This window comes from Carassius gibelio, chromosome B9 (assembly GCF_023724105.1).
Source record: "Carassius gibelio isolate Cgi1373 ecotype wild population from Czech Republic chromosome B9, carGib1.2-hapl.c, whole genome shotgun sequence".
Classification (NCBI taxonomy): domain Eukaryota; kingdom Metazoa; phylum Chordata; class Actinopteri; order Cypriniformes; family Cyprinidae; genus Carassius; species Carassius gibelio.
In genome coordinates, this window is record NC_068404.1 from 5572580 (window position 1) to 5599632 (window position 27053).

Below are 27053 nucleotides of genomic sequence, written 5' to 3' on the forward strand. Positions count from 1 at the left end.
ATGATTAGTTGCTGCCTCCCGAGTTTATTCTGTTGTCATGAGGCACAACACACTCCTCTTCTTAGGGGAAGTCAAATCTTTGAAGTCAGAATCTCACCTCACTTACACAGCCCAGTGCAGCAGATATAAATGAGCTGGAGAGTGTCTGTGTGGCCACCTGACTGTCCCTCCATCAGTAGCTAATGGCCGGTTCTTAGGGTTTGATGTGGGAGGGATGAGCACCTGATCCTCATCCATACTAACATCACCTGGTATTGAGCGCACACTCAGGGAGAGCTCATTGACCTTTGACTTTTATCTTCAAGCGCTCTGAACTAGAGCATCATTTAAAACACAATATTCACAAATCTCAAAAGCTCCTGCTGTGGGGCTGATCGTTAGCCAGATGTTCTCATGCCTCAGAATCTTTGTTATTAACATCTTTTTTTGATTACCGTACTTAAAAACAATTTCCGATAGTAATGGTTGTGGTCAGTGGCTAGTGTGAAGATGTGGCCAGATTAGCAAAATTTTGGCAACAAAATCAGTTGTCAATAGTGTAGCGTTGTATGAAGCACATTTAGCTCAGAAGCCATTTTCAACAAACAGTTTTCTGTTGGTCAATGTGGCCATTTTTTATATAATTTGTATTTATTTATTTATTTGCTAACCCTTTTTTTTTTTTACATGTATATTACTTAAAAGCGTGAGTAATTTCAATTTCTCCAAATGAAGATATTTTCAGACTGTATATTATAATATTACGATGACTAAACTTGTAGCATTTAACATAATCGATTTTATATAAAATTTTTCTTAGTTTGTTTACATTGAATAGTGGCAAATTTTAATAGCTGCAATTTATTGATAATTGGCCTTAACATGAAAAAAACAAACTATATATATTGAATAATATATATATATATATATATATATATATATATATATATATATATATATATATATATATATATATATCAGCTTATAAGTATCAGATACTGATTGATTTTATTTATTTCTATTTTTTTTACTTATTTAGATAAAATAGTAGAACATTTTAATATCAGCCATTTATCGGTTATTGGCCTTAGCATAAAAAAAAAAAAAAAAAAACTTGGCTTATCAGTATTGGTCGATTTATTTTTTGTATTTTATTTTCCAATTAATGAGACAAAATAGCATAGGATTTTATTATAAGCCATTTATCTTTTATTGGCCTTGACATAAAAAAAAAAACATTTCTGCTTATTGGTATTGATCTACTGATTTTAGCTTTTAGTTTTTATATAGACAAATTACTTTTGTCTACATTTTGTAGAAAATGTTAATGTCATTTATCGGTTATATATTTATCGGTTATCAACCTGAAAATGGAAAAAAATATGAGCATATCTTTATGAGCTGATTAATTTTAATTGTAAGATTAAAAAAAAAAATTTAATACAAAAAATATATATTATCGGTAACGGCCATAATGTTACTATTAGTGCATTGTAAGATGCTCTGTTGTTTTTCACCACTGCATTCTGTACATATAGTCCATCTTTGCTAATCTGTGTCTCTCTGGGTAACACTGTTGCCTGGATGAGCTGAGGTCTCCTGTAACAGAAGGAGGTAGTTCAGAGAGGTTGTGTAGGCAGGAGAATAGCCGTCCATTGTGTGTTGCACCACGCTCTGTGTTTGAGCAGACAATGCATGCGTCAGGTCAGCTGCCTGATACAGTAGCGCATTGTTTGCATGATCCACATCTCGCTCTGGAGACAGTAGACCTCTCAGCTCCTGACGGTGACTCAGGGGCATCTGTACACACTGGAGACAGTGTCTGCTGATCACACCTCTGCTCCCGCCCACTAAAAACCTCAGTCATTCCATCATCCATCTTTCTCGAAGACAAGCCTAGTTTCCAGATTTTGGCATCAAATTTGGCATATCTTTGAGGTAAAATGATAGTGTTTAGTGGCTGTTGTGAACTGCAGGTTAGCTGTGTTGTTTGGCGACCCAGCTGTTTGAGTGGTAAGTTTTCCCAGCACCCCCTTTTATCATCTTTTCTGGATGGCTGGGAAAGGCGCTGGGAGGGGAATGTGTCAGAGACACCAGTTTGGGAGGCTCACTTTTCTTTAGTGGTGTCAGTCAGCAGAGCCGTGGCCTCCACGCTGAATCAATATGGCTTTTGTTGGTGGAGTAAAAGCTCCTTTACAGGCTTGGATCTTGGAGGGAAGCAGGGTGATGCAGGGTGATGCAAAACAAAATTCTACATTCCCAAGCAGGATCAATGTGACACATTTAGCAGTGTTAATTTTCAATCCTCAACTTTGATTTTCTCACAGTCACAGCACATACTCCTACAAACCAGTCAACATGACCTGATTGGTTGGTTCACTTGGGGTTGTTCATTGATGTCATGCTTATTTGGTCTGTTTTATCATTATAATGTCTGACCGATGTGATCATGGGCTTCATCTCAATAGTCCTGTGCGCTTGGAATAATAACTGTCAGACATATTATATACTCAGACCCCATCACACAGACTCCATCCATCTAGTCTAGGAAAGACTCAACTGACCATGACAGTCACAAATGGGACAATTTTCAGCCTTACACTTGGCTTTTGTATGTTTACATCTCTCATATGTTGGATTTTCAGTGTATATTTCCTCTTCATTTGATTGAAGAGTAACTGAAGTGTGGCAGACGGAGGCCTGCCCGTGCCATTGTGGTGGCATTCTGTTCAGAAAGGTCTCCATTAGTTTATAAAATTGCATGTGTCTCAGACAGCCTGTGATTAGGCCTGTGTGGTCTGCCGTCAGCTATATCTGCTGGTGGAATAAACAGGAGGAAAATCGCACCAAGTGTGTCAGTAAAATTATAATTCGCTATCTATTCATTAAGTTTGGAGTAAAAATGCAATAATTTGTCATTTATTATACATCTGCTAGAACTGACTAGCACGGTACATTAAAATATAATATTAGAATAATATTAGAATGTTATACTATCGTTCAGAAGTTTGGTTTTGGTAAGATCTTTTTTTTTTTTTACATTGTAATTTTTTGTATGTGCAACAAGACAACATGACTACATTTATTCAGTAAAAACAGTAATATTGTCACAGTATTGTATTTAATTTTTTATGTATTTTAAAATGTAATTTTCAGAAATCATTCTGATATCCAGATTTGCTGCAAAAAAAAAAAAAAAAAAAAAAATATATATATATATATATATATATATATATATATATATATATATATATATATATATATATATATATATATATACAGTATATATATATCATTACCATGTATGTGCTGCTTCATATTCTTGTGGAAACTGATGCATTTTGTCAGGAAATCAGGAATTCAGAGGAACAGAAATACTTTGAAATATAATTATTTTGTAACAATGTAAAAGCTTTTACTGTCACCTTCTATTTAATGCATCCTTGCTGAATAAAAATATTAATTTCCGACTTTAAACTTTTGAACAGTAGTTCATTATTTGTCTATTTTGTTGATGTAATGACATTTATGTCATGACTTTTGTTTCACTGTCTGTCACCAAAAAGACCATGATGCATGTTGCAATAAATATATTCAGATTGCTGAATCAACTCTATTCAGCAGCATTATATTTAACTCTATGAACAACAGTAACTTTAAAGGGTTAGATTAGGCTCCTTAAGGTAGTTATTTCAGTGCAGAATTGTCTTTGCATTGGGATTGTTTTAAACAATTAAATTTTTTATTATTATTATATATATATATATTTTTTATAAAAGGATGGTTATAAGCTCAGGTAAGAGTGCATATTGTGTTTTTTTTTTTTTTTTTTTTTTTTTTGTACTGGAAAATTGTGTGTGTGCTGCCAGTTTGCATTGCATTGCTTTTACTAAACAGCAGTTGCGGAGCTCAGCGTGGCAGCGGGCTGGTGAACTTTCTCTGTGCCCTGCTGTGCCAGGGTGATCGGCTGACACTGAGCAATGTGATGCCAGCTTTTCAAACACAGAATACATGATTCATCAAAATCCCTTTCTCTTTCTCTCTCTCTGTAGGTGACATCACACAGAAAGGCTATGAAAAGAAAAGAGGGAAATTATTGGCGCCCTACATACCCCAGATACAAGGTAAACAACCCCCCTTATCAACTGTAAAGCCACCGTTTAATTTACTTTTTTAGCAGACTGTGCATGTCTAGGTTATAAAATCTGTAAAAATCTTTGACCTTCATGAGAGGTCTACATTTTACTGCGGTCTGGACTGATCTGAAATACATGCACGGTTACAGAACTAATGGAAACAATGTGTGTGTCTCTCTGGGGAATAGCAGTTATCCATGCTATAAAGCTCAAATCTAAGTGCAGGGTTCAAACCGCCTAAACTCTCAATTATGTGGTGTGTCTGTCTTTGTTGTTTGGTTTAGGGTGGCTAGCAACAGCCCATATATTCCGGCATGATATCTCTTTTAAATGCAGAATATAGATGTGACATTTATTTATGGTTCCTTGTTCTTTTCATGTCTTTTATTGATGTCATCTCTTTAAATAAATCAAATCAAGATATTTTGCAGAATGTTCACACTGTTTGTGTTTTCATAGTATTCTGTAGTTATACAGTTGCTTTGTCTGAGGAATAGACTATTTTATTTTATTTTATTTTAAGGAAAAACTTAAAACCTAGTTCATGTTTGCATACAATAATAAAAAAGAAAAACTATTATGTTATGGAGTCTGTGACCTGCCATAATAAAAAATAAAATAAAATAATTAAATAAATGTATAAATTATATATATATATATATATATATATATATATATATATATATATATATATATATATATATATATATATATATATATATATATATATATATATATATATATATAGTGTGAATAAATAAGGACGATCTTTTGGGTGAACTCTTGCTAAAAATTGCACACATCATGATCATAATGATGCACTCTGCTGGTATGTATTACTAGAATCATTTCATTTTTATATATTTATTTTGTTGTTATTATTACTATTTAGTAATTTAAGTATTTATTATAGGCCTATATGTTATTTTTCAGCTTTATTAATTTTTTAATGTTTAAGTTTTACAGTAGTTGACAGTAACAGCACTGGTGGGAAAAGCCAGAGAACAGCAGCACAGGAAGAGGGCCCAGGGTCCTGCATCTCCCTCTTCCCCGATCAATGGCATCTCTTTTGGTGATTTTGTTCACACGTGAGGGTCAGTAGTTAGACTGCTCATGTGTCCTAACAACCCCCTCGGGGCTCTCCCTCCCTCACTGGATGCTGGATGACAAGCTCAATCTATATTCCTTGTGTATGTTTAATTTTAGAATGGCTCTGCATAAATATTTTATGATAGTTGCGGTGGCTTGTGGAAAAGTGAACGTCTGTCTGGGCCCCCGCTCTATATTTTTGGTTTGGCTTTGAAACAGGAAATTAGGACTTCATTTTAAATTAGCCTCACAGCAGAGATTGCACTCCATTGTGGGGTTTGTCTTTGTCGTTTTCTAAGCTGGCTGACAGACCACCACACTTTCCCCAATGATCTACTGAGAAACCACTGTGAAAAGAAGCACACAGTAGACTACTTCTGATATACTTTAAAATAATACATTTAGTGTGTGAAATGAATGTTATATATCTGTGCACTTAGTTGCATGTTAATTGCATTTGAATTAAAATATATTATAGTTTAAGTTTAGAATATAAATGCAATTAGCTGAACTTCAGCGTGATTAACCTCAGACCAAAGAAGAAAACGCCACACAGTTTGCTGGAAAGTTCTATCACCAGTTTTGTACTCGTGCACTAGTACTGAACAAATCTAAGTAGCTAAGCTATTTGTTATGTAAGCAAGGTCAGTTATTAACAAAGCCTGTTTCTGTTACTCAGTTCAGTTCTTCATTTGACCAAATCTCAAATCTATCTTTTTATGTAACCAATTAAAGCTCATTAGAATCAAAAGTCTAAATGAGACCTCATTAAGGCTTGCACGTTTCCTAAAAATCTTCTAATTGTTACATTGTGGCATCTTCTTGCGTCCAGATCTGACTAGTAACAATCGTTTGGAAGCAGGGATGTGATTGGCTGGTTATCAGCCAACTGTAGAGGGACTTTTTTTTTTGCTTAGCAACTGGACAGAGTTACTTGTAGCATTTATGGCTCTGTTGTCTTTGCACATAGTTGAGCTTTTGTGAAGCCGTGCTGTTGAGATCACACGCTATCTGGACATTGTATATGGATAGGCCATGCGTTTTAGCTCTTATGAACCAAAGTCCCTCATTTCGGTTAATGTTGCAGATTGTGTCTTACTGTCCTTATACAACTTTTCCATTCGTAAGCTTTTGTTGAGTTAAGCAGGATTGGAGGTTTTGTGGTAAAGTGTTTCCCAGAACCAGAGCTAAATGGAGTGAGCATCTCCTGTTCAGTCCTCACAGGGCCCAAAACTGATAGAAACAGCAGGACTCTTATTATAAACTGTATTATAATGCTGTTACTGTGCAGTTATTGGAAAGACCTTAAGCAGTTACGGTACACTTAATAACAGAGGAAATAAAAGGCATTTTTATAAGACGTATTCTAAGGGATAATAGTCATGTTTGCAGCAGTTTGCAAAGGAAGTCTATGAGGGAAAAGCAGTCCAGAGGGTTTAAAAGCAGAAATGAGCAGGTTGTGTGTGTGTGTGTGTGTGTGTGTGGGTGTGTGTGTGTGTGTGTGTGTGTGTGTGTGTGTTTTAAGCACTAGTAAACCTTACATCCACAAATGTGTGGTATTTGAGTTGTAAAGCAGTTTAAGTTGTGTTTTTTTTGGTGGGACTGCTGTTTTAAATACTGTAAAGGAACTCATGTTAAGTCATGTTTTTATACACCATCGGCCAAATTCGGGGCAGATGATATTTTACATTGGTTTTGAAATAACTCTCTCAATAAGGCTTGTATAATATGTACAATAATATATATTTTAAAATGTAATTTATTCCTGTGATGCAAAGCTGAATTTTCAGCTTCATTGCTCTAGTCTGTTTATTTCAGAAATGTTTAATGAATACAAAGAACACAATATTTTAAATTTATTTCAGATGGAAATCTTTTGCACTAACTTTGCAAATTACTTTACTGTTAGTTTTATTCAATTGAAGTCATCCTTGCTTGGAAACAGTAATAATAATAATAATAATGTTTACAAAAAAAAAAACATTTTACCAAAGCAGAATTAACGCATAACGCAGTGCAGAATATTCTACTAATCCTAAACTAGTCCTACAGTTGGCAACGCCTGTGTTTATATATCATGTTCTGTGGTTAAGTTTGTGACCTTTCCTGAGCTCAGTTTGGTTGTTTAGGGACATTAGCCCTCATTGAGCCCTAATGAATGCTCCCCCATGTCAACACAGTCAGCCGAAGTTTCTTTCAGGGATTTTGGGGGTTAGAGGTCAATATAAAGTGGTTGCTAGGCAAACGGTTTGGGAGGAGGTAAACAATCCTGTGTCGCTTACATTGGCTTTCCAGGATAAAGGATAATATGTCACTACTTGTCTTAACCGTTGATAGATGTTCACCCGTGTCACAACGATTCACTTAGGTCTGAGGCATGTCTATGCTTTTTCTTTTAAATGTCCTTCATCTGTCCCTGTGTTTGTTATAAATGAATCCTAAGATATCCGTAGCATTCATTGGACTCTTCCTGATGTGATAGATGGAGGGTGACTAGACCGGATATCAGAGCATAAGCCTCTTTGATTTCTCATTTTTGCTGCGGCAGCTACAGCTGTGATGACTCTTATGTAACCGCAGCGCTGCATGAATCATCAGTCTGAACCTTCTACAAGCAAGAGATTTCTCCAAATTCACAAAAACTATGCTGATATTGTGCATACTGCAATTTAAGATTTAATTAGATGGCTTAAATTCAGGGCTGATACATAATTTACAATTACTTATTCTCAATTGAAGTCCATCCTCAATAGGCTGTGATTATAGGCTGAGAGAGATATATATATACGTATATATACTTTAAATTATTAGTAGCTCATATTGGCGAGAAGTTGTGATCTTCTCAATGGCAAACTTCAGTCTCAGCTGAAACCTGTTTTGTAAATGACTCCGACCGCCTGTGACTGTCACAGCAGAACTAACTTTGCTCCTGTAGGTTGATGTAAGATCTGTGTGTCTCTTCATCTCATGTCTGTCAAGTTTGATGAAGTATTGTGAATGAGACACTCTGCGTCAGCACTGGCTCACCGTGAGAGCTCTGTTTGGAGCTCAGATGTGGTGTAAAGGGCCCATTGATCTCAAGGTGTTGTATTACCCAGACAGCAGAGAAGTCTGAAGTCAAGAGAAGATTTATGTCGCTATCTCAATGTGAGGATAGCGTTGAAATTGAATAGTGTCACTTCGATCATTTATTTAAAGAGAATTTCTCTCTGTAAGAGTCAACTTCTGCAAACCCAATAGTTGTAACAGTGTTTTACTGCAGTTTAGTGACCTTTATTCTGTGTTTAATGTAGTGTAATTTCTTCCGTGCCTAGTTCCCCATGCTGACTGCTTCAGTCCATTTGTTATAACTGCACTACAACACAGTTAGCTTTCTAATGGGTAAAATGCCAAGCATGGAAACTGAAGTAATGCATTTGACTGAGATTATCATATTCTGGCCTGTTTTGTGTGCAGGTGTAGATCCGTCTCTGCAGATAGAACATAGGATCCAAACGTCGTCACAGGTGGCCCCTCCAGGCTCCAAACAGAACAAGCCCCGGGTGGCAAACTCAAGGGATGAATGCTTTAGATCAGGTAGAAACATTTCTCTGTTAAAGTTAAATGCCGCCGTTTCTCCATATTCCAGTATGTTCTTCTCTCAATTCATACGAGTTGACACGTACCTCTCCCATCTCAGTGCATGCACTCAATTTCTGTAGCGCGTGGCGCCACTATGCTAGCATTTAGCTTAGCACCATACATTATACACCATAGGATATAATCAGGGATGAATTTAGAAGCTACCAAACCATGTCTTCCCTATTTAAAGACAGTTACATGAATAGTTACACAAGTAAGTATGGTGACAGAAATAAAACTTGTTGACTTTCTAAGCGGATAAAAAAGATAATTATAATGTATGGTGGAAGAGCACTTCGCAGCACTTCGACCTTGGTGCAGTAATATCATCACCCCTGAAAACTCATCATGTTGGTTGTATTGACAGAAGTTAGAGGGAGAGGAGGTGTTTTTAGGAGTGATGATATTACTGCGCCGAGGTCAAAGTGCTGCAAAGTGCTCTTCCGCCATGTATTATAGTCATCATTTTTATCCGCTTAGGAAATCGCCACTGTTTATTTTCTGTCACCATGCTTACTCGTGTAACTACTCATATAACTGTCTTTAAATAGGGAAAACATGGAAGTGTTCGGTAGCTTCAAAATTCATCCCTGTTTGGATCCTAAGGAATGAATGGTGCTAAGCTAAACGCTAGCATAGTGGTGCCACGTGCTACAGCAATTGAGTGCAAGCATTGAGACGGGAGAGGTACGTATCAACTCATCTAAGATGAGGGAAGAACATAGTGGAACATGGAAAAATGGTCCCGTTTCCCTTTAAGCTCTGTAATCACGAGGGACAAGCACAACAGACACTAATTGATTCTTGTGTGAACTTCAGAATTACTTTTTCCTTTGACAAGCATTTGCTGTATGATAAACTACAATATATTTAAATGTAATTTCTTCTGAATCTTTTATGGGATGTATTTAAATATAGTTGTAATGTAAAGTTAATTATTTCACATTTGTAATGAAGCTGGAATTTAGTACATTTAAAACTTGTGTTAAGAAACAGTCATGAAAATGTTAAATCATTAATATTAAATTATCTGCAATTCATTCAATACATTTAAGCGCATTTCTAGGGTCAGTTTCACTATTGCATGTTAAATTATTACTGATTAACTTGCATGTATATTAAGTAATGTGAATGAATCATTAAATCATGTGAATAAAGGAAGCAGGCACCTTGGCGAGGAGTATATTATTATTATTATCTTTGTTATTATGATATCTGTTCCATCGTATCATATGGACAACTGGGATTTGAAAATGTTCATTCTCTGATGTCTGGCTCGTCTTAAGTTGCCACTATCTGTGTCCCCACAGACCTTCACACAGAAGCCGTTCAAGCAGCCTTGGCAAAGTATAAAGAAAGAAAGATGCCGATGCCCTCCAAGAGACGCTCTGTTCTAGTGCAGTCTTCAGTGGAAGCATGCACTCCTCCAGGTAAACACACACACATACCAGGTACACACATTTAGGAACTTTACGGGAGCATTTTCTATCAAGGCTATAGCAGAACATGTTTTGGAAGCATTTGTACTTTATATTTACATTTTTCAGCTGACAACAGTTTTCAATGTGCATTTCAGTCCATGATAGTATCAAGATGTTTTGATCTTCTTAGCCTCGAGAGAACAATGCATAGATTTCTGAATAATAGCCTCATTATTTAGTCAAAGAGAACAGCCTCTGACCACTCAGTTCCCAGACCACCTTCCCACATGCCTGCATATGGAGATATTTAACAAAGCACCAACTTTATTGACCCACTGGCTACCGATTTAGCTATATGAGTTATCACATTTAGTTAATACACAAATGTCAGCAATCACAGAATGGACATTAAGAGATTGTTTTTTCATCATAGCTCATGTGACTGAGTTTCTTTTAAGTATTAACTGATTCCCTTGAAGGAATTAAGATGACACAATGGGACACTTGTTGCCAGTAACAGTATAGAGCTCTAACATTAATGTGGACTGCTTAGATCATTAGATTTTTTTAGATTTAGAGAAAGATTTTAGGCAAATTTGAGCACAGTTTGAAACATTATTATGATCTCTTATGAATGAATGATGATTTGATAGGAAACGTGATATCACTGGTGTATTTTTCTAAGGAGGAGAAACCTTATCGGCCCTACTTTTAATCTCAATGCTGTCTTAAAAAGCTGATACATGAAATCACATTTGATCTCTCAAAATAGATTTTAACCGCATTTTATTCATAGGAAAAGGAGTTTACAGGTTTATCAGCCTTTTTATTTTTACATTGGTGCTGCTGGCATGAACAAATCCTTCTGATGTAATATATTCACCCTTTAGGTGACCAAAAGTCGACAACATTTTATTAGGCACTTAGTCGCAGGAAAAAGAAAAAGAAAACAGAAAGTGTTGACGTGGTGAATGGACAGATTATTCAGGACATGCATATATTCATTTTGTTCACTGACCTCAAATGTGGCTTATCATCTGAAACATGGAAAAGCCGATCGCTTTAACGTTATCCTAGAAATATGTGCACTATGCAAGTGATTGTGTGTAGTGTGAAAGATGAATAGTAGCATGCTCACTGCATGAAAAATTAACTTGGATGTGCTGGTGAGATCATTTGCATTTAACTTAAAATACATATATATATATAGCCTACATATTAGAGTTAATACATCTTTCGAATCTGTAAAAATGTCTACTTTCATTTGTGTGCACTTTAAAATAACAACAAAACATTGTGCTTTTGTAAAATAATGAAAGCAAACTATTTGAGATTATGTTCCGTATGAAATGTGCACGTCCACTGTGGAGATGACAGTTAGTGTCAGTGCAGTCAGAAATACAGAAGAAACTAGCTAATCAATTAATTATTATAATGCTATGACAGTTTTCTTTCTCTTTTTTTCCCCTGAAGCATTTGTAATCATTACTTCTGAGGTGAGATGTTGCAATTATGTGTTCTCTTAAACGCTGATAGGCTATAGGCAAATTAAAGGCTCATTACTGTGAATTATGTGGTTTATTCATATGAATGTCCGATTAGTTGACTAATTGCCTCAAATGAACAACTACTAGTCGATCAGAAAAATATTTAGTTTACATGATGCTCCTGCAAGGTAAAGTAGAAAGAACCCTGAAGTAGATCTAGACACGTGGAGCTGGGGAGGAGGAGAGCTAAGAAAACAGGACCAAAATAAATAAGGTTGCATATACTGTATATGAAAGAGAGATCGATTGGCTGTGTTGCGGACTTGGAAGAATCAATAAGCTATTCTGAAGAGTTTTATGATTGATTATTCATTCCTATTGGTTTTTTAGTGTTATATCTGTATTGATCTTGTTATAATAATAAGACTTTACTTTTTACAGTTTTTGTTATGTTAGTTAATTTCTTTACACATTACACATTATTACATCATGTGGTCAGAAAAGCTCATCTCTCTCCTCGTGTTTGTGTAATGTCTTTGCTTCGTCCATCAATTTGGATTACATTATTGTCTCTCCTTGTTTTTTTAGTGTTAACGAGTTTCTGATTCTTGGTGTCCTGATACACTCTTCTGTCCTTCTTCGGTCAGAATGATAAAGTCAGTGAAAGGTCAGTGGGATTAAAGGTTCAAGGGTGGAGTCAGATCAGCATAACGGGCCCGTTTCAGGGTCGCCCCCCTGTGGGAATTGGTAATGGTCCGCTAATTCTTTTGTGTCCTGAATGCAGTAATGCACACACACACATAAAGTGCCCCGATGGAGATGATCTGATAACCCATCTGGCCTGTCAGATACCCATCTTGCCCTATGCCCCATCCCCTCTTACCTCATTCTTGACAAACTGCGGTCAGTTTTAAAGAACTAGTTCACCTAAAAATGAAAAATGAAGTCATTATGTTTTGATTACAGACTGATTTGCTATGTAAGTCTTCTAAATAGCTTATCTCCTGCATATCACCTGCATATAATCAAACATTTCCTCTTGCAGTCAGTCATGTAACATGCAAGAACCAGTGGAGTTTGGTATCACTGACATTAAACCTAGCAAACCTCTGTATTCTATAGCAATATATCAGCTTTATTACATTGTGACTGATTTGATTTATCTTCTGTCTGGATCTGACAAGCTTGAAAAATGCTGTCTGACCCACTTTCCTTGCCGTTTTTGATGTTTTCCGTCATCTTATACTGTTTTGCATCCATTATCCTGTTAGCTCCTGGTCTGTTCTGTCCTGTGAGACTGTGCCAGGTTTCTCCTCTGGACATGACCTCAGACTCTTTTCTGGTGGAGTGACTGATAGAGAAGTTTAGAAGAATTATTTCTGTTTTAAAGGTCAGGTTTTCAGTACAGCAGTTGTTAAAAGTGCAGTCTTTCTTCATTCTGTCTTTTCTTGGCACACCTCCTCATTCCAGTTCATTTCGGTCTCATCCTTTCCCTCCTTGTCATTCTCAATTTCTCTCTTAAATCACTTGTGTTCTCCCATGACTCTATTTCATGCCTATTGTCTCTGTCTCTTTGTCTTTCCATCTTGCTCTTTCTGCATCTGTGTCAAGGTTACTCTCCAAGTGCCTGAGGACATGAAGTGAGAATAGAATTACAATAGTTCTCACAATAATGAGCCTAGTTTTTAATGAGATTCTTTTGCGAGCTGCTTATAAATTATTAGACATGCATACATTTTTAAAGCATTTCTGATCACATCGTAACAAAATTCCTAAGTCTGGGCAAGAATAAAGAGGTTTGATTTAGCAAGAATTGTGTAAGATTTTATATATATATATATATATATATATATATATATATATATATATATATATATATATATATATATATATATATATATATATATTTTTTTTTTTTTTTTTTACTTTTTTAAAGATTGCATTTATTTGATCAAAAATAAAGGTAAAATAACAATACTGTGAAATATAATAACCATTTACAAATTCTGATTTCTATTTTCATATATTGGATAATTTACAATTATTGACTATTGATGATAGTCCACCTTGATCTCTAAATTGGCAGCATCATCAGTCATTTCAGTTTCAAAATGTAAGTCAATGTAAGTAATGCTAAGCTTTAGTTTAAATGGAGTTCAGGGATTTATTCAGGGTTCAGGACTGTTTTGCTCTAATGATAACAGGTATCAGGCACCCTTGAGTGTAAGTAGATTATTCTCCTGTTTTAAAGAGATACATTAGGCTAATGCCTTTCACATTTAATGCATGACTGTTTGTTGCTCAGTGTCTGTCTCCTAATTTGCTGGACACGCTCCATTGTAATTGCTCCCTGTAGGTGATTAATTGCATAATTAATGTTATACGAATTTTCTACCACCTACAGGCTTCTTGTCAGTCAATCTCTCGCTCTTTTGTCTTTTTACGCATTCATTTGTCCCTTATTTTCTCAGTGCACGTCTAAGCCAGGGGCGTTTCCAACCCTGAAGGACATCCGGGGCTTAGCCCAGACCAATTTATGTAAATACAGGGATCACTTAAAGAGTTTTTTTTTTTTTTTTTTTTTTTTTTTTTTCTATTGGCTACATTATTTTAAGGTCTATTTTTACAGGCTGTATACAGTATATGCAAAGCCAAAGCGCAATTAAATAATGCAACTTATGATTTCGGGGGTTTACATAGGTTATTGTCCAGTTTCATATTTGTTCAGTGACACTCATTACATTCGGGGCTTGACTCAAAACATTCGGTGCTGAAGCCCTGCAAAATCGGCTGGCGTTGCACCTGATCTATGCAGTTTAATGGTGAAAAATACAATAAACTCCTTAAATGTGTTGTGCAATTTTACTCTAACGTGTATGGATGTTGTTGTTTTTTTTATATATATTTTATTTTATGGGATATATTAAACATTTATTTACATAATAAAGGGGTACATGATAGTATGATAGTATGAAATGGAAATACCCTTCATTATGTAACTCATGTTATTGTCACAAACATTATTTACACTTAAGTGACTTGTTGACAGTAAGACTTATGGACAATAATAAATAAATACTGTGAATTTACAGTCTCAAATTAAGTATATCAAATAGTAAATTAACTAGACAAGCACCAGTGCATTAGTGGTAATGCAGTCTAATGATCATTACAGTTTACTTTTCTGAAAGAGTTAGCTGATCATGAATTCACTGGGTTCTTTCTCTCATTGTTGTTTTTAAATCTCAGCAGAATGATGAAATAGTGCAGATGGTTTAGCTATATGACATATTTTCTTCATTAATTGGCGTACATCTGTTATTTTCTGTGGCATTACGTTTATAATGTCTTAATAATAGGGGGAATGATGTAGTCATGCGTGTTCCCATAACTGCAGGCCTCACATGCTTCGTTTCTGACCACATGAGCATTACATCATATGTATTTTCCAGCTTAACCCCCGGCATTTCTCATCAAAGTGATATTTTAGTCAGGACTGCTTTATCTTTCATAACAATCATATATCAGTCCTTCTGAAGTTTGTGATGGAGGCTTTGAATATAGCTTTTATCTTTCTTTTATAACAGTGGTTCCAAAATAAAGCATTTTTAAAGCTTTATTTAAAAATAAAATGAAGATTTTTAGCTCTGAAATGATACTGTTCAGAGTGTTGATGGAAAGTAATTTGACATTGGCCATGCAATTTTAGTTGATCATGATGATATGTAATGTGTTTATTTGAGGAGAACTGACTTCATGCATCCACTACCAGCTGATTAAAAGACATTGGGAAAAAAAGTTTGAGTACTCATGACACTTTTTTTTCTTTGGGGGCCAATGTAAGTATGTTAGTATCATATCGTTATATCCGAGTGCAAGATGAAGAAAGGCACATTTTTTTTAGATGGGTTAGATCAGTGGTAATGACTAGTTATGTAATGTATTGATTGTTTGAGGTCTTAAGGCTATGAAGTGGTAATCAGACTCAGACATGTCACCCAACTAACTGAGTCTCCAGTGCAATGCCTTTTTTCATGTTTCCATATCAATTATAATGTGAGAGGTTCAAAGGTCTGCATAATCTATATTCAAAACAAACTTTAAAAGATATAATGAGTTTTGCCAGAGCAGTATTTTCATGTTTTTAAGAGCTGCTGAATGTTGATCTGTGTTATTTATAACAAATGTAATACAGTCATTAGCATGAAAACTCTTTGAATATATATGCCAGTTCAATGCAAACAAAATACATTTTCTGAAACTATGAATCCTCAATTTAGAGGTGTGTTATTATTTTCCATATTATCAGACTTATAATTTCACCTGTAAGTACATGCAAACTTGTATTAAAGTACAGTGACAGCAGAGAACATCTTACCAACTACATACTTGGCTTCATTAGATAATTAATTTCCTCATAAGACAAACTACCATTTTTAGGTTTATTTTATCCAGTATGGCTCCACAAAAGGTTTCACAAATCACAAAACATTATCATTTTGTCATATTGAATTAAACGGTTCCACCCAACCATTAGTGCTCTTGTTCTTGTCCTCCCAGACACCTCCTCTGCATCAGAAGACGAAGGTTCACTGCGCCGGCAGGGACGGATCGCCTCCTCGTCTCCTTATCAGGCACATCCTAGCGTAGAGCACTGGTTTAACAGAGTCATCCAGGGCTCCTCCACCTCATCGTCTGCATCCTCCACCTCCTCCCACCCCGGAGGAAGACCCCATCACGCCACAAACACCACCTCTGCATCAGCCGCAACCGTACTGGCCGACCTCATGGCTCACACACAGCTAGGTCAGTGCTCACCACTCCAACGAACCTCTCCTCACATCCTCAGAACAGACATACACATAGACTTCAACCGCTCTGTTTTTAGATACATGTCTTCAGAAACTCAGATGTGGAAATGAATAGAGACTAGGCCTGACAAAACAGCACTATGAAAATTGAAGTCCATAAGACTTATAAGTCTTCTAAAGCCATGCAATATTTTTGATGCGAGATAAAGTTAAATAATGACTTAAATTTTCGTCTGTTACTGACACAGATCCGTCATATGAATTCAGCAGAATTCAGACATTGTTCTAAAATGTGTTGTTCTATTCCGTTTTTATGTTCAATTGAAAAGAGGAAGTCTTACAGGATTTAAAGATGTGAGGCTTTTAATCTCTGGGCGTACTGTTCCTTTAAATGAGATGAATCAGCATTTCTTCCTTGGTCAGCCTACACTACTGTTTAAAAGTTTGCGGTAGGAAAGATTTTGTTTGTTTTTTCTTTAAAGATATCACAGTATCACATTTCTAGAAAAATAGTAAGCAACATTACAGTTGTCAACATTGATAATAATGTCTCTTGAGCGGCAAATAAGTATATTAAGATGATTTGCATGTGAAGCTGAAGACTGGAGTAATGATGCTGAAAATTCAGCTTTGCATTACTACAATAAATCACATTTCAAAATATATCCATTTAGATAACAGTTATTTTAAATTGTAATAATATTTCACAATATTTCTGTTTCTGTATTTCTGATTAAATAAATGCAGCTTTGGAGAGCATTAAAAACTTTAAAAATCTTCCCGACCTCAAACTTCTGAACACTAGTGGACTTAACAAGTGAAGTTTGCTGTTAGACAGCTGGGCTACTCTATGAGGGTCCACTCGCTACACTGTTGAAAACAACAGTATATGCTGGTTAAGTATGTTATGAAGCATGGCTGCTGGTTTGAGCTGGTCAAGTTCTGGTCCTAAGCTGGTCTTGAGCAGGAGCTAGTAGCTTAGGACCAGCTCAAACCAGCAGCCATTCTTCAAAACATACCTAACAAGCATATGCTGTTTTTCCAACAGGGTAGACCAGCACCAAAACCAAAAACTGAAAAATCAAGCTGCTCTTTATAGCTGGGTGGCTGGATTTGTGTACTGATCTCAGTCCTGGAGCTCTGATTCTGATAACCTTGTTTTACTCCTAAGCGCAAAATCATCAACGGGCTTCGCAATGTTTCTGTTACAGCTCAGTGCCTTAAAAACAAAAGAACAGATCTTACCTTCATCTCTAAAGTTGCCCATTTGTGCATGACGTGCTCACACACTGCTAATGTTTATAGCACAAGGAGCGCTTTACTGCTCTGCTGCTGCTCACGGCGATGATAAAATCATGGTTTTAATGTCCTGGCTGCATGCTTGCATGGTGGATGGTTGCTTTTTAAACTATTTTTTTCAGCTGTACTGGCATATCTTTAGGGTCCTGGAGCCAGTCTGTGCAGATAAAGCCAGCATTGGCCTTGTTAGTTTGACTGGCAAACAAAAGATCTGAGCAGGTTCCAGTTCTGCTGTAAAATAATCATTTTTGGCAACCTTCGCTGTTAATGAATCCTGTTCAAGGAATAATAACTCATGCAGTACTCACCCTCATATCGTTTCAAGCTATGATGGTTGTTTCATAGTGAAACAAATGGAGATGGAGATCAAGCTCTATGACAAAGGGCGCCATGAAAGTGTCATATAAGTAGTCCAAATAACAATGTTTATGCTTTAACTCAACACAGGGCTATATCCCAGCATTGTAAAAAACAAAAAAACAAAAAACAAAACAAAACAGAAAACCTAATTTGAAAGATTGCAGAGTCAAATTGACTACTTTTATTCTGCATTTTTGCTGGGGTTTGATCTTGACAGCCCATCGTCACTGTTTGAACTGAATAAAAACTCTTATTTTATGCAAGTTTTGAACGGCATGAGAGTGAGTAACACCATAACTGCAGAACGCATTCACTTTCCTCAGCTGCTCTGCTCTTAACAGAGTTCTGCTTATAAACATTTGCATTCCCCTTATCTCTCCCCTTCTCTCGTCGTCTCCTCTTTCTTTCACCCTCTTTTTTTTTGCCTTTCTGCCCTCCGAGCTGGCCCTGGGTGCTCACTGTAAATATCCACAGATTTCACACAGTGTCAGAGCCACTGTGGGTCCACTGTTCTAAAGCAGTCTGCCAGACAAACCCAGCTGTAAGAGGGAAGATTAAATGCAAAACAGCTGCTTGTTGGTCAATAGTGTGGAAATAACTTCTATATAAAAGACTATAAAGCTCTTCTTTTGGACGTTCACATGGAATCAGAACATATTTGATGTTTAATTCCATGTTTTTATCATTTTAGAGATATAGAGTTGAATTTTGGACCAGTAAGATATTATGACTGTGCAGCTTCTTAACTATATGATCAATATCATAATTTATCATGGGTTTGATCACAGAACAGTCCATCATGCATTATTATACTTTGACCTCCACTCACCTTTGACCTTTGGCACCTCATGACAGACAACCACAGTGCACCCCCGGATGTGACAGGCCTGTCGGAGCGCTCGGTGCATGCGGAGCGTCCACAGGTGGCATCAATGCGAGGGCTTCCACGCGGATACACACACACCAGTGTCATGGAGACCGCCGATGGTGAGTCCCCTAAAGCTCCAGCCTGCAGAGCATCTTCCTGTCTCACACCTCTCTTTCCTGTAAGAAAGAGGGAATATCATGTCATTTCTCCACAGAACTCTACACACCACTGCATCCAGAAGATCAAGCTGACTGATTTGTTTTTAGTGATTGAGATTCAAAGCTAAAAGTATTTAGCACACATAAATATTATGTTTGTTGATAATACAAAAAAGAAAAAAAGAAAACTTGTTTGCTGTTTTGTTTTCACCAATTTATTGTTCGCAGTTCTTGTATGTATTGTGAACACACCAGGTTTAAAAGCGTGGAAGCATAACCATTTGCATCACTTTGATCATTCTCTGTAGATCTTCTCACTCGCCATGATTGGTCGATTATGTAAGTTACCTGGATTTTACTGGTCAAACTACTTTGGGTGCTTTATCAAAATCCTGAGCAGGAAGTGTCCTGTATAAAAAGCACAGGCGATCTCACCAATCATAAATCCAAATCCACCATTTTTGTCCGATAAACAAATCAGGCAGGAGAGTTGGTTAACTTTGGTGGACTCAAACTTTTAAATGGTGTGTATTGACGTCTTTCCATAGTAGAAATAAAACACCTTCTAATGTCATTCATGTTTATTTTGTGCTTTAACTAGTAAATATGAAAATATGATTGGTTCACGTGCCACTTAAACTGAGAAGGGTCAGTTTCGATTTGAGGTGAAAGGTAACATGTTTAGCTATCATTTGGCTTTATAATGCTCAAAATATGCTTAGTGAGATGTATGCTTTTTTTGTCACAATTTCACTGTATGTCCATTAATGTTCCACTAAGGGAAAAATCATAAACGTTTTGAATGACATTAGGGTATAAAGATGAGGGTATAACATTTTTTTTTTAGGTGTAATGTCCCTTTAAGACATAGAGCTGAACATCACAACTGTACATCAGCTTTGGTGTATTAGTTCTTGGATGGATGTTTAGTTTTGGTTAACCACTAAAAGCAAGAAGACAGAAAGACTATGTCTGCCATGCTCAATTTGAGTCACCTCATCTCTGTAGAAGCAGCATGCTGTCATGAACGTGCATGTTTATTCACGTTTTCTCTTCCTCAGGCACTGACAAGGGAGATGGGGAGGCCTTGGATGGTATTTATACATGTTTATTTCAATCTGCCCCTCCTCCTGGTGTCTCTGTGCATCTGTGTCTCAGCTGTGACCTCTGTGTTAAACACTGTCTGCTTAACTCATGGAAATTACTATCATAAGAAATGTATTTCCTCCTAATGTGTCTCTTTGTCTTTTTAATGTCGTTTAATTATTCTTTCAAGGTATTTTCGCAGCGTTTATTTATAGATTTTGCATTGTGAGAAGATACAACAATTGTCTAGAAATATCTGGGAATAAGATTTTTTTGGATGTGTCTGTGTTGATCTTTTGTGAAAGAGAAAGTACATTTTCGCATACTTTTCAAGAGTACTTGTTACAGAAAGAACATACTTAAGTGTGAAATGAGTGTAAAGTTTTTGGATGCTTAATTGCATGTTAATTCCAATTTATATAAAATGCACTTAAGTATAGCTTAAGAATATCTGATGAGCATTTATTGTACACTTAAAATACTGAAATGTAATTTATATTGAAACTTGTAGTCATGTATTCAAAGATATTGGTAATTACAGATTTTGTAATGATGAAGATACAATTTTTTTAGTTTTTTCAAAATACATTAACTTTGAATGTAATATTTAATATTGAACACACTAGAGTTAAAATTATAATTAAGTACTTATGTGCTTTAGTATGTTAGTAAACTCGTCAAATTAAGTGTACTTTAAAGCAGGAGATAATACAGAATGATTAAAATGTTCTTTAAAACCCTTTCATTTGACATTGTTAAAAAGTGTACTTAAGAATGTTAAGAAACATACATTACACTTAAGTACACTTAAGTTACATATAATTATAACAACAAGTTTTATATCATTTGGCCTGAAATGGAACATTCTCTGCAGTTAAGTGCACTTCTTTTTCACAAGAGAAAGTTTGTATTTAAGTAAATGTGTGAAGAGATAATTAGACAAATTGTCCTTGCTTTTAACAACTAGATTATGCTACGCTCTGTGATTTTTGTTACTTTTTTATACGATATACAAAACATACTTTTAGTAAAATATTTAGTTACATTTAAATGTCAAATTGGCACCATGTTCAAAAGTAGTACATTTTTGTTGGCGAATAAACGCTTGGTTGAATAGTGTTGCACATTAGCCACATTATCATGGTGGTGATAGTGTGTGATTATTATGTTTAATAAAGTTAATATGGCTTATGGACATTTATGAAGCAGGATAGCAGTAGTTATGTTGTGGTTATCCTCACATGAGAGAATTTATTATTTAACTAAATAGCAAGAAGGTGTGTGTTTGGGGAGCTGTTACAGTAATTGGCTTTCTCGGGTCCTGCAGTGAATTCTGGGTACTTGAGCACGGTCTGTGAGTGTGTGTGAGATGCAGACAGAGATGAGGGGCAGACTGACAGCGGCTGAGGCTCAGGTGTCTCTTGACAATGGAATGTCAGAGAACATCTCAGTCATGCTTATATAAATGACACAGCCATCTCTCTGTGGAATTCACAGACAGATATTTAACAGAGAAATGAAAGAATAGATAGATTCATCATGTGAAGATGATCGTTTTGTCTTGATGTTTGGTTCTGTTCTCTCCTAACTGTAATGTGAAAGTATATGTTTACCTCAATAGAAACATTTGATGGGTGTTTCTAAAATTTCTTTAAAAACCAGCTGAGAAATGTTCCTTATTGTTCTTTAGTTTTTTTGTCAGTTTTTTTTTTTTTTTTTCATTACACATTGGTGATTTTGTGGTGTTTCTGTGACTCTACTAAATTCATAATTATGTAGGATGAAAGAACAGTTTATACTGCAATGGGAATTGCTGAAAATTACCATCCAATCAGCAATCACCATTTCAAACAAGCACAGTAAATGTATTTTGAACAAGAAATGTAATTATTAACACTGAACAATGTATGCATTTTACATCCCTATTGGTAAAACTACCGACAGTAACATCGAGAAATCACTGTAATAATAATATTTATTATAAAAATAATGTAAATAAACCATCATTATTTTTTGTACAAATGTCTTCATAAGGACATTAAAATATTAATTGGCTTTTGGTACTCAATTTTAATTGGATTATTTGTGTTATTATTTAATCTGTCTAAATCTCCATCAGTGTTTTGATATTTAGATATTTTTAATATTTTTTTCTTATATATATAATATATGTATTTGGCATGGGGAATTGCTCAGACATGTTTGTAGCACTTTGTAGAGTGACCCTGGTGCTCATGTGATACTGTGATATTGTTTAACATGTATTAACATATTCATTGCATCTTTTGTCCCTGTGTTTCATGTGAATGGAGTTTCAATCTATTTAAACTACAGTAATCCGAAAGCCCTATCTAAAGCATATAGAGCATGATCAGATGGACTTTTTCAGAAGAAAGCTCGTGAATGGTTGATGAGATGGTGGCTGGGTAGAAGCTTGTTGCTAGGCAGCATGAGTCCAGCTGCCTCAATCAGAGTCAGGAGTCTTTGATGCTCTGGGTCAGGTGTCTCTACTGAGCACGCTCAGTACCATCTTAACCAAACCCATGGGCATACAGCCTTACACTGACTGACAGGCTGTTGTGTGAAACCCCACCATCCTTTCACAATGACCTTTCTCTGCTTTTTTATCTCATCCTCTCCATCTTTCTCTCTTTTTCTCTGTCCTACCTTCTCCTGACACTTTCTGTCTAAAGGTGTTCCAGTCAACAGTCGAGTGTCCTCTAAGATTCAGCAGCTCCTAAACACTCTGAAAAGGCCAAAGAGACCCCCTTTACGAGAGTTCTTTGTTGATGATTTCGAGGAACTTTTGGATGGTAGGTTCATACATCTAGAAATATATCATTCTGCCATAAAGCTCTGCTAGCATTCACTTCACATAATTTACTAAAGGCTGTTTAGTCTCTGCTCAGCTATTAAGTTGCTTGCTCAACATTTAAATAGTCTGGTTAAGTGTTCACTGTACATCCAGTCCTGCAGTGTGTTTCTCTGAAACCCTCTACCTCCCCCAGCTCCACCTGTCTAGGAGTGTGTTCCACTTCTAGATACAAACTCACTTTACCTTGGGGAATTCCCACCACTATTACTGATAGTGATTTCAGCTAAGATGCTAAGAACAAAATAATAGTAAAATAAAATAGACTTAAAATAGAGCTCTTTTGTATCGAAACCACCACATCATGATAATGAGGACAAACACCAATCGCATTTCCTTCAGATCTTCAGTATTCAGGAGGAACTTAAGCTTTTACACTTAGATTGAATATCATTAATCATGACCTTTTGCTATTTAGTCAAAAACTGCTTTTTAGAAGAAGTTACTGACCCAGGAGACAGGAAAAAAACACAAAACAACAATTTTTCACAAAAGGCCAGGCAGGTTTGGACAGATTTCTTCCCTTAATAAACTAAATCATCATTTAAAAACTGCATTTTGTATTTACTTGCATTATCTTTGTTTAATATTCAAATTTGTCTAATGACCTGAATCTTTCAAGTGTGGCAAATATGCAAATAATAATAATTGTAAAAATAAAAAAAACAAGGAAGGGGGCAAAATCTTTTCACGGCACTGCATATATATATGTGTGTGTGTGTGTGTGTGTGTGTGTGTTTGTGTGTGTGTGTGTGTGTGTGTGCTTTTCACATCTTCTTCTTTCAAAAACATAAAAATATTTTTGCCAACCCCAAACTTTGAATGGTAGTGCATTAAAAAAATTATAATAATAAAGAAATAAACTTTTGTTTTAAGGTTCTTTTAAGGTTCTTTATTTGTCACACACGTATTACATAAATATTGAGAAAGTGGACCTGTTTACTGAGAGTTTGGAGTGACCTGCTCTTGTTTCTTTGGTAACAGCGGCTTCTCTGATTGGTCAGTCTCAAGTCAGGATTTTATACAGCAGTTAAATCGTTGAAAGGTTTAAACATTATTACTCAAGTCAATTTCTCAAAAACAAATGTCTGTTTTGTTATATGCCTTTGTTTATATTATATATATAATTTGTTTGTTTATTTATGCATATAAACATAACATTGTATGCCATACTCAAATTGTTCAGCCTTTTATTTGTTTCTGCATTATGGAGATAAACTCTTATTTTATTATTGTTGTTATATACACTGTCCAGTGACAGAACAGTGATCCTCAAGTTTACAGGTCATTAAAGTTTCAGAAACCCTCTGAATCTATCTCTTCTTTTCTTTTTCTCTCTCTTCAGTCAATCATTTCTTAAGGTTATGGTAATCTCTTAGCAGCAGCATCTTCACTTTATATTCTCTCTATTTCTTTCCCTCTGCTTTTCTTTCTCTTCCTGTTCCAGACACACAAAATCAATCAAATCTATTTAAAGCCGTGTCACATTTCATCCTCAGGATGCATAAGTCACCCTGAGATGCTCAGTGACATTTAAAATCACTCTCACACAAACTCTGCTCCAAAACCCAGTGAGCTGCTTATAAATAAACTGTTTTCAACTGTTTATAGGAAGGAAACTCAACTTGGTTGTGATTTTAGTAAGCACACAATAGAATACATTTTCATAGGTGGAAAATAATAGATTTTTTATTAAACTGACTAAATGTCTAAGTATCGGTAAGCATACATTTATATATAATCTGTAAAATGTATATTAGCATAAAGAAAACCAAATAGGGTATATAATACGTCAGTATTGTATTAAAAAACATGATTTCCTGTCATCTACAGTCCAGCATCCAGATCCAAACCAGCCGAAGCCCGAGGGGGGTGAGATGAGACCCCTGAATGGGGATCCGCTGGGGGTGGTCACTAACTGGCCTCCTTCATTACTGGCCTCTTTACAGCGCTGGGGCACCACACAACCCAAAAGCCCCTGCCTCACTGCTCTGGACAACGCCGGCAAACCCATCTACACACTAACATATGGTACGGTGGAACTTCACACTGAATTAAATACAATATTTTTTTTTTTCTTCTGCTCCTGATTACTGAACTACATCATCAGTTATCATCAGTTTTGTGGAGTAACTAGTTACATGAAATTGAATTACATAATTGAATTACAAATTTAATTAATTTAAGGATTAATTGTTTTTCCAAAGCATTGTTTGATGCCAGTGTTTCCTGTCACAGCTTTGCAAAGATTTGATTTCAAAAACACTATCAAACTGTAGCTATTAAACTGTATGTTAAATCTGTAACCTTAAAATAATTTTTAATTTTACTTAATTCAAGTGATGAAGGATTTAGGATTGCCTGCTTTAGATGAGTTCTTGTAAACGTGTTTCTGTAGGGAAGTTGTGGACACGGAGTCAGAAACTTGCCTATACACTGCTGAACAAACTGAGCACCAGGAATGAACCACTACTGCGACCTGGAGACAGAGTGAGTGTCCAGTATACCAATTTGTATACTTAAGCACAATTCTAAGTTATTTTGTATTATAAAGGAGAAAGAAAATTCCAATATACCATTTCTGACACAACTTGACATATCCAGTGATGGACAATACCAAGTGTTAATACCAAGTGTAACAGGCCCAGAATAAAATAAGTTAGCTGTAGCAGTAAACAGAATTAATGCTAGAGGTGTAAATAAATCTGTTGTGTATCTCTGCAGGTTGCTCTTGTGTTCCCTAACAATGATCCTGTGATGTTTATGGTGGCGTTTTATGCATGCCTCCTGGCGGAGCTGGTGCCTGTGCCCATTGAAGTGCCACTCACTCGAAAGGTATTAATCAGCATTACACCAGCACACAAACAACACTATTATAGATTTCAATCACATTAGAGCCCCATACAGGAAAAGACACAATATGACACCCTGATCTCCTCACATCACAGCGTTATCCTTGAAAAAAGCTTTTAAAAAGTTCTGTAAAAGACCTGAATGTCTTCTATTGAAAGGTATAACAAGTTGTCTCTGTGCTGCTTTGACGCGTGTATGGTTTGACTAATAGAGATAATGTTCCTGATGGAGATAGCTAATCCTTTAATAAAGGGGTCATATGATGTGATTTCAAATTTACCTTTATCTTTGGAGTGTTAAAAGCTGTTCATGCATAGATAAGATCTCTAAAGTTGCAAAAACTGAAGTCTCAAACCCAAAGAGATATTCTTTATAAAGTTAAGACTCGTCCATGCCCCCCTAAAATCAACAAACAACGGCTGATGCCGCCATGTTGTGGAGAAGCTGTGTGTTTCATTGTGAAAGGAAAACTGCTTTTTTTGGTCTTACAAATCAGGGCTCAAATCAGAGGTTAAGCTGTATTTACAACACTGTTCTGGAACAGTGCGATGCAATTATTCGAGTGTGTGCAGCGCATACAAGTCTGGAAATTCCAACTTTGCATGGACAGTCTTGTGCTTCTGACTCTTAGTCTGTAAGTACGTTTACATATGTAAAGAACTTGCCACTGTCTAATCAAATGTGAGTTTTGAGCAGTGCAGAGTAGCGCTTGTTGTTTGTTGTTTCTCCGATCATTAACGCAGACATAGTTTTATGTTTACGCAGTGCAATATCCAACGCAACGTGTAAAAACACAGTATAAGTCATTATAATCAGCAATTATGTCCCCACTGGATGCAATAAATGCCTCGTTTATAATGGGTTTTATTGGTTTTGTCTCGTCGTGCCGGGACACAGCATCACAGTATGGTGAGGGGCATAACATTTGCATCACATGCTTAGGTATTCGGCCAATCACAATGCACTGGATAGCTGGCCAATCAGAGCACACTTCGCTTATCAGAACGATGAGC

The 27053-nt window shown here is 36.0% G+C and overlaps 1 protein-coding gene across 6 annotated transcripts in view; it reads left to right on the forward strand.

Moving 5' to 3' along the window:
- The window catches only part of LOC127964794 (disco-interacting protein 2 homolog A), a 116008-nt gene that overhangs the window by 64060 nt on the left and 24895 nt on the right, over window positions 1-27053 (forward strand). For 2 of the 6 annotated variants that reach the window (XM_052565132.1, XM_052565135.1), the window contains exons 2-11: window positions 4032-4103; window positions 8661-8780; window positions 10136-10255; window positions 16294-16539; window positions 19059-19190; window positions 20291-20323; window positions 23009-23128; window positions 25021-25218; window positions 25586-25677; window positions 25912-26022. In XM_052565132.1, the coding sequence (XP_052421092.1) occupies window positions 4032-4103; window positions 8661-8780; window positions 10136-10255; window positions 16294-16539; window positions 19059-19190; window positions 20291-20323; window positions 23009-23128; window positions 25021-25218; window positions 25586-25677; window positions 25912-26022 (1244 nt within the window). Of the gene's footprint in view, window positions 1-4031; window positions 4104-8660; window positions 8781-10135; window positions 10256-12366; window positions 12401-16293; window positions 16540-19058; window positions 19191-20290; window positions 20324-23008; window positions 23129-25020; window positions 25219-25585; window positions 25678-25911; window positions 26023-27053 lie in introns of those variants that run through there. The other 4 variants (XM_052565134.1, XM_052565136.1, XM_052565133.1 and 1 more) reach the window with 3 other exon arrangements.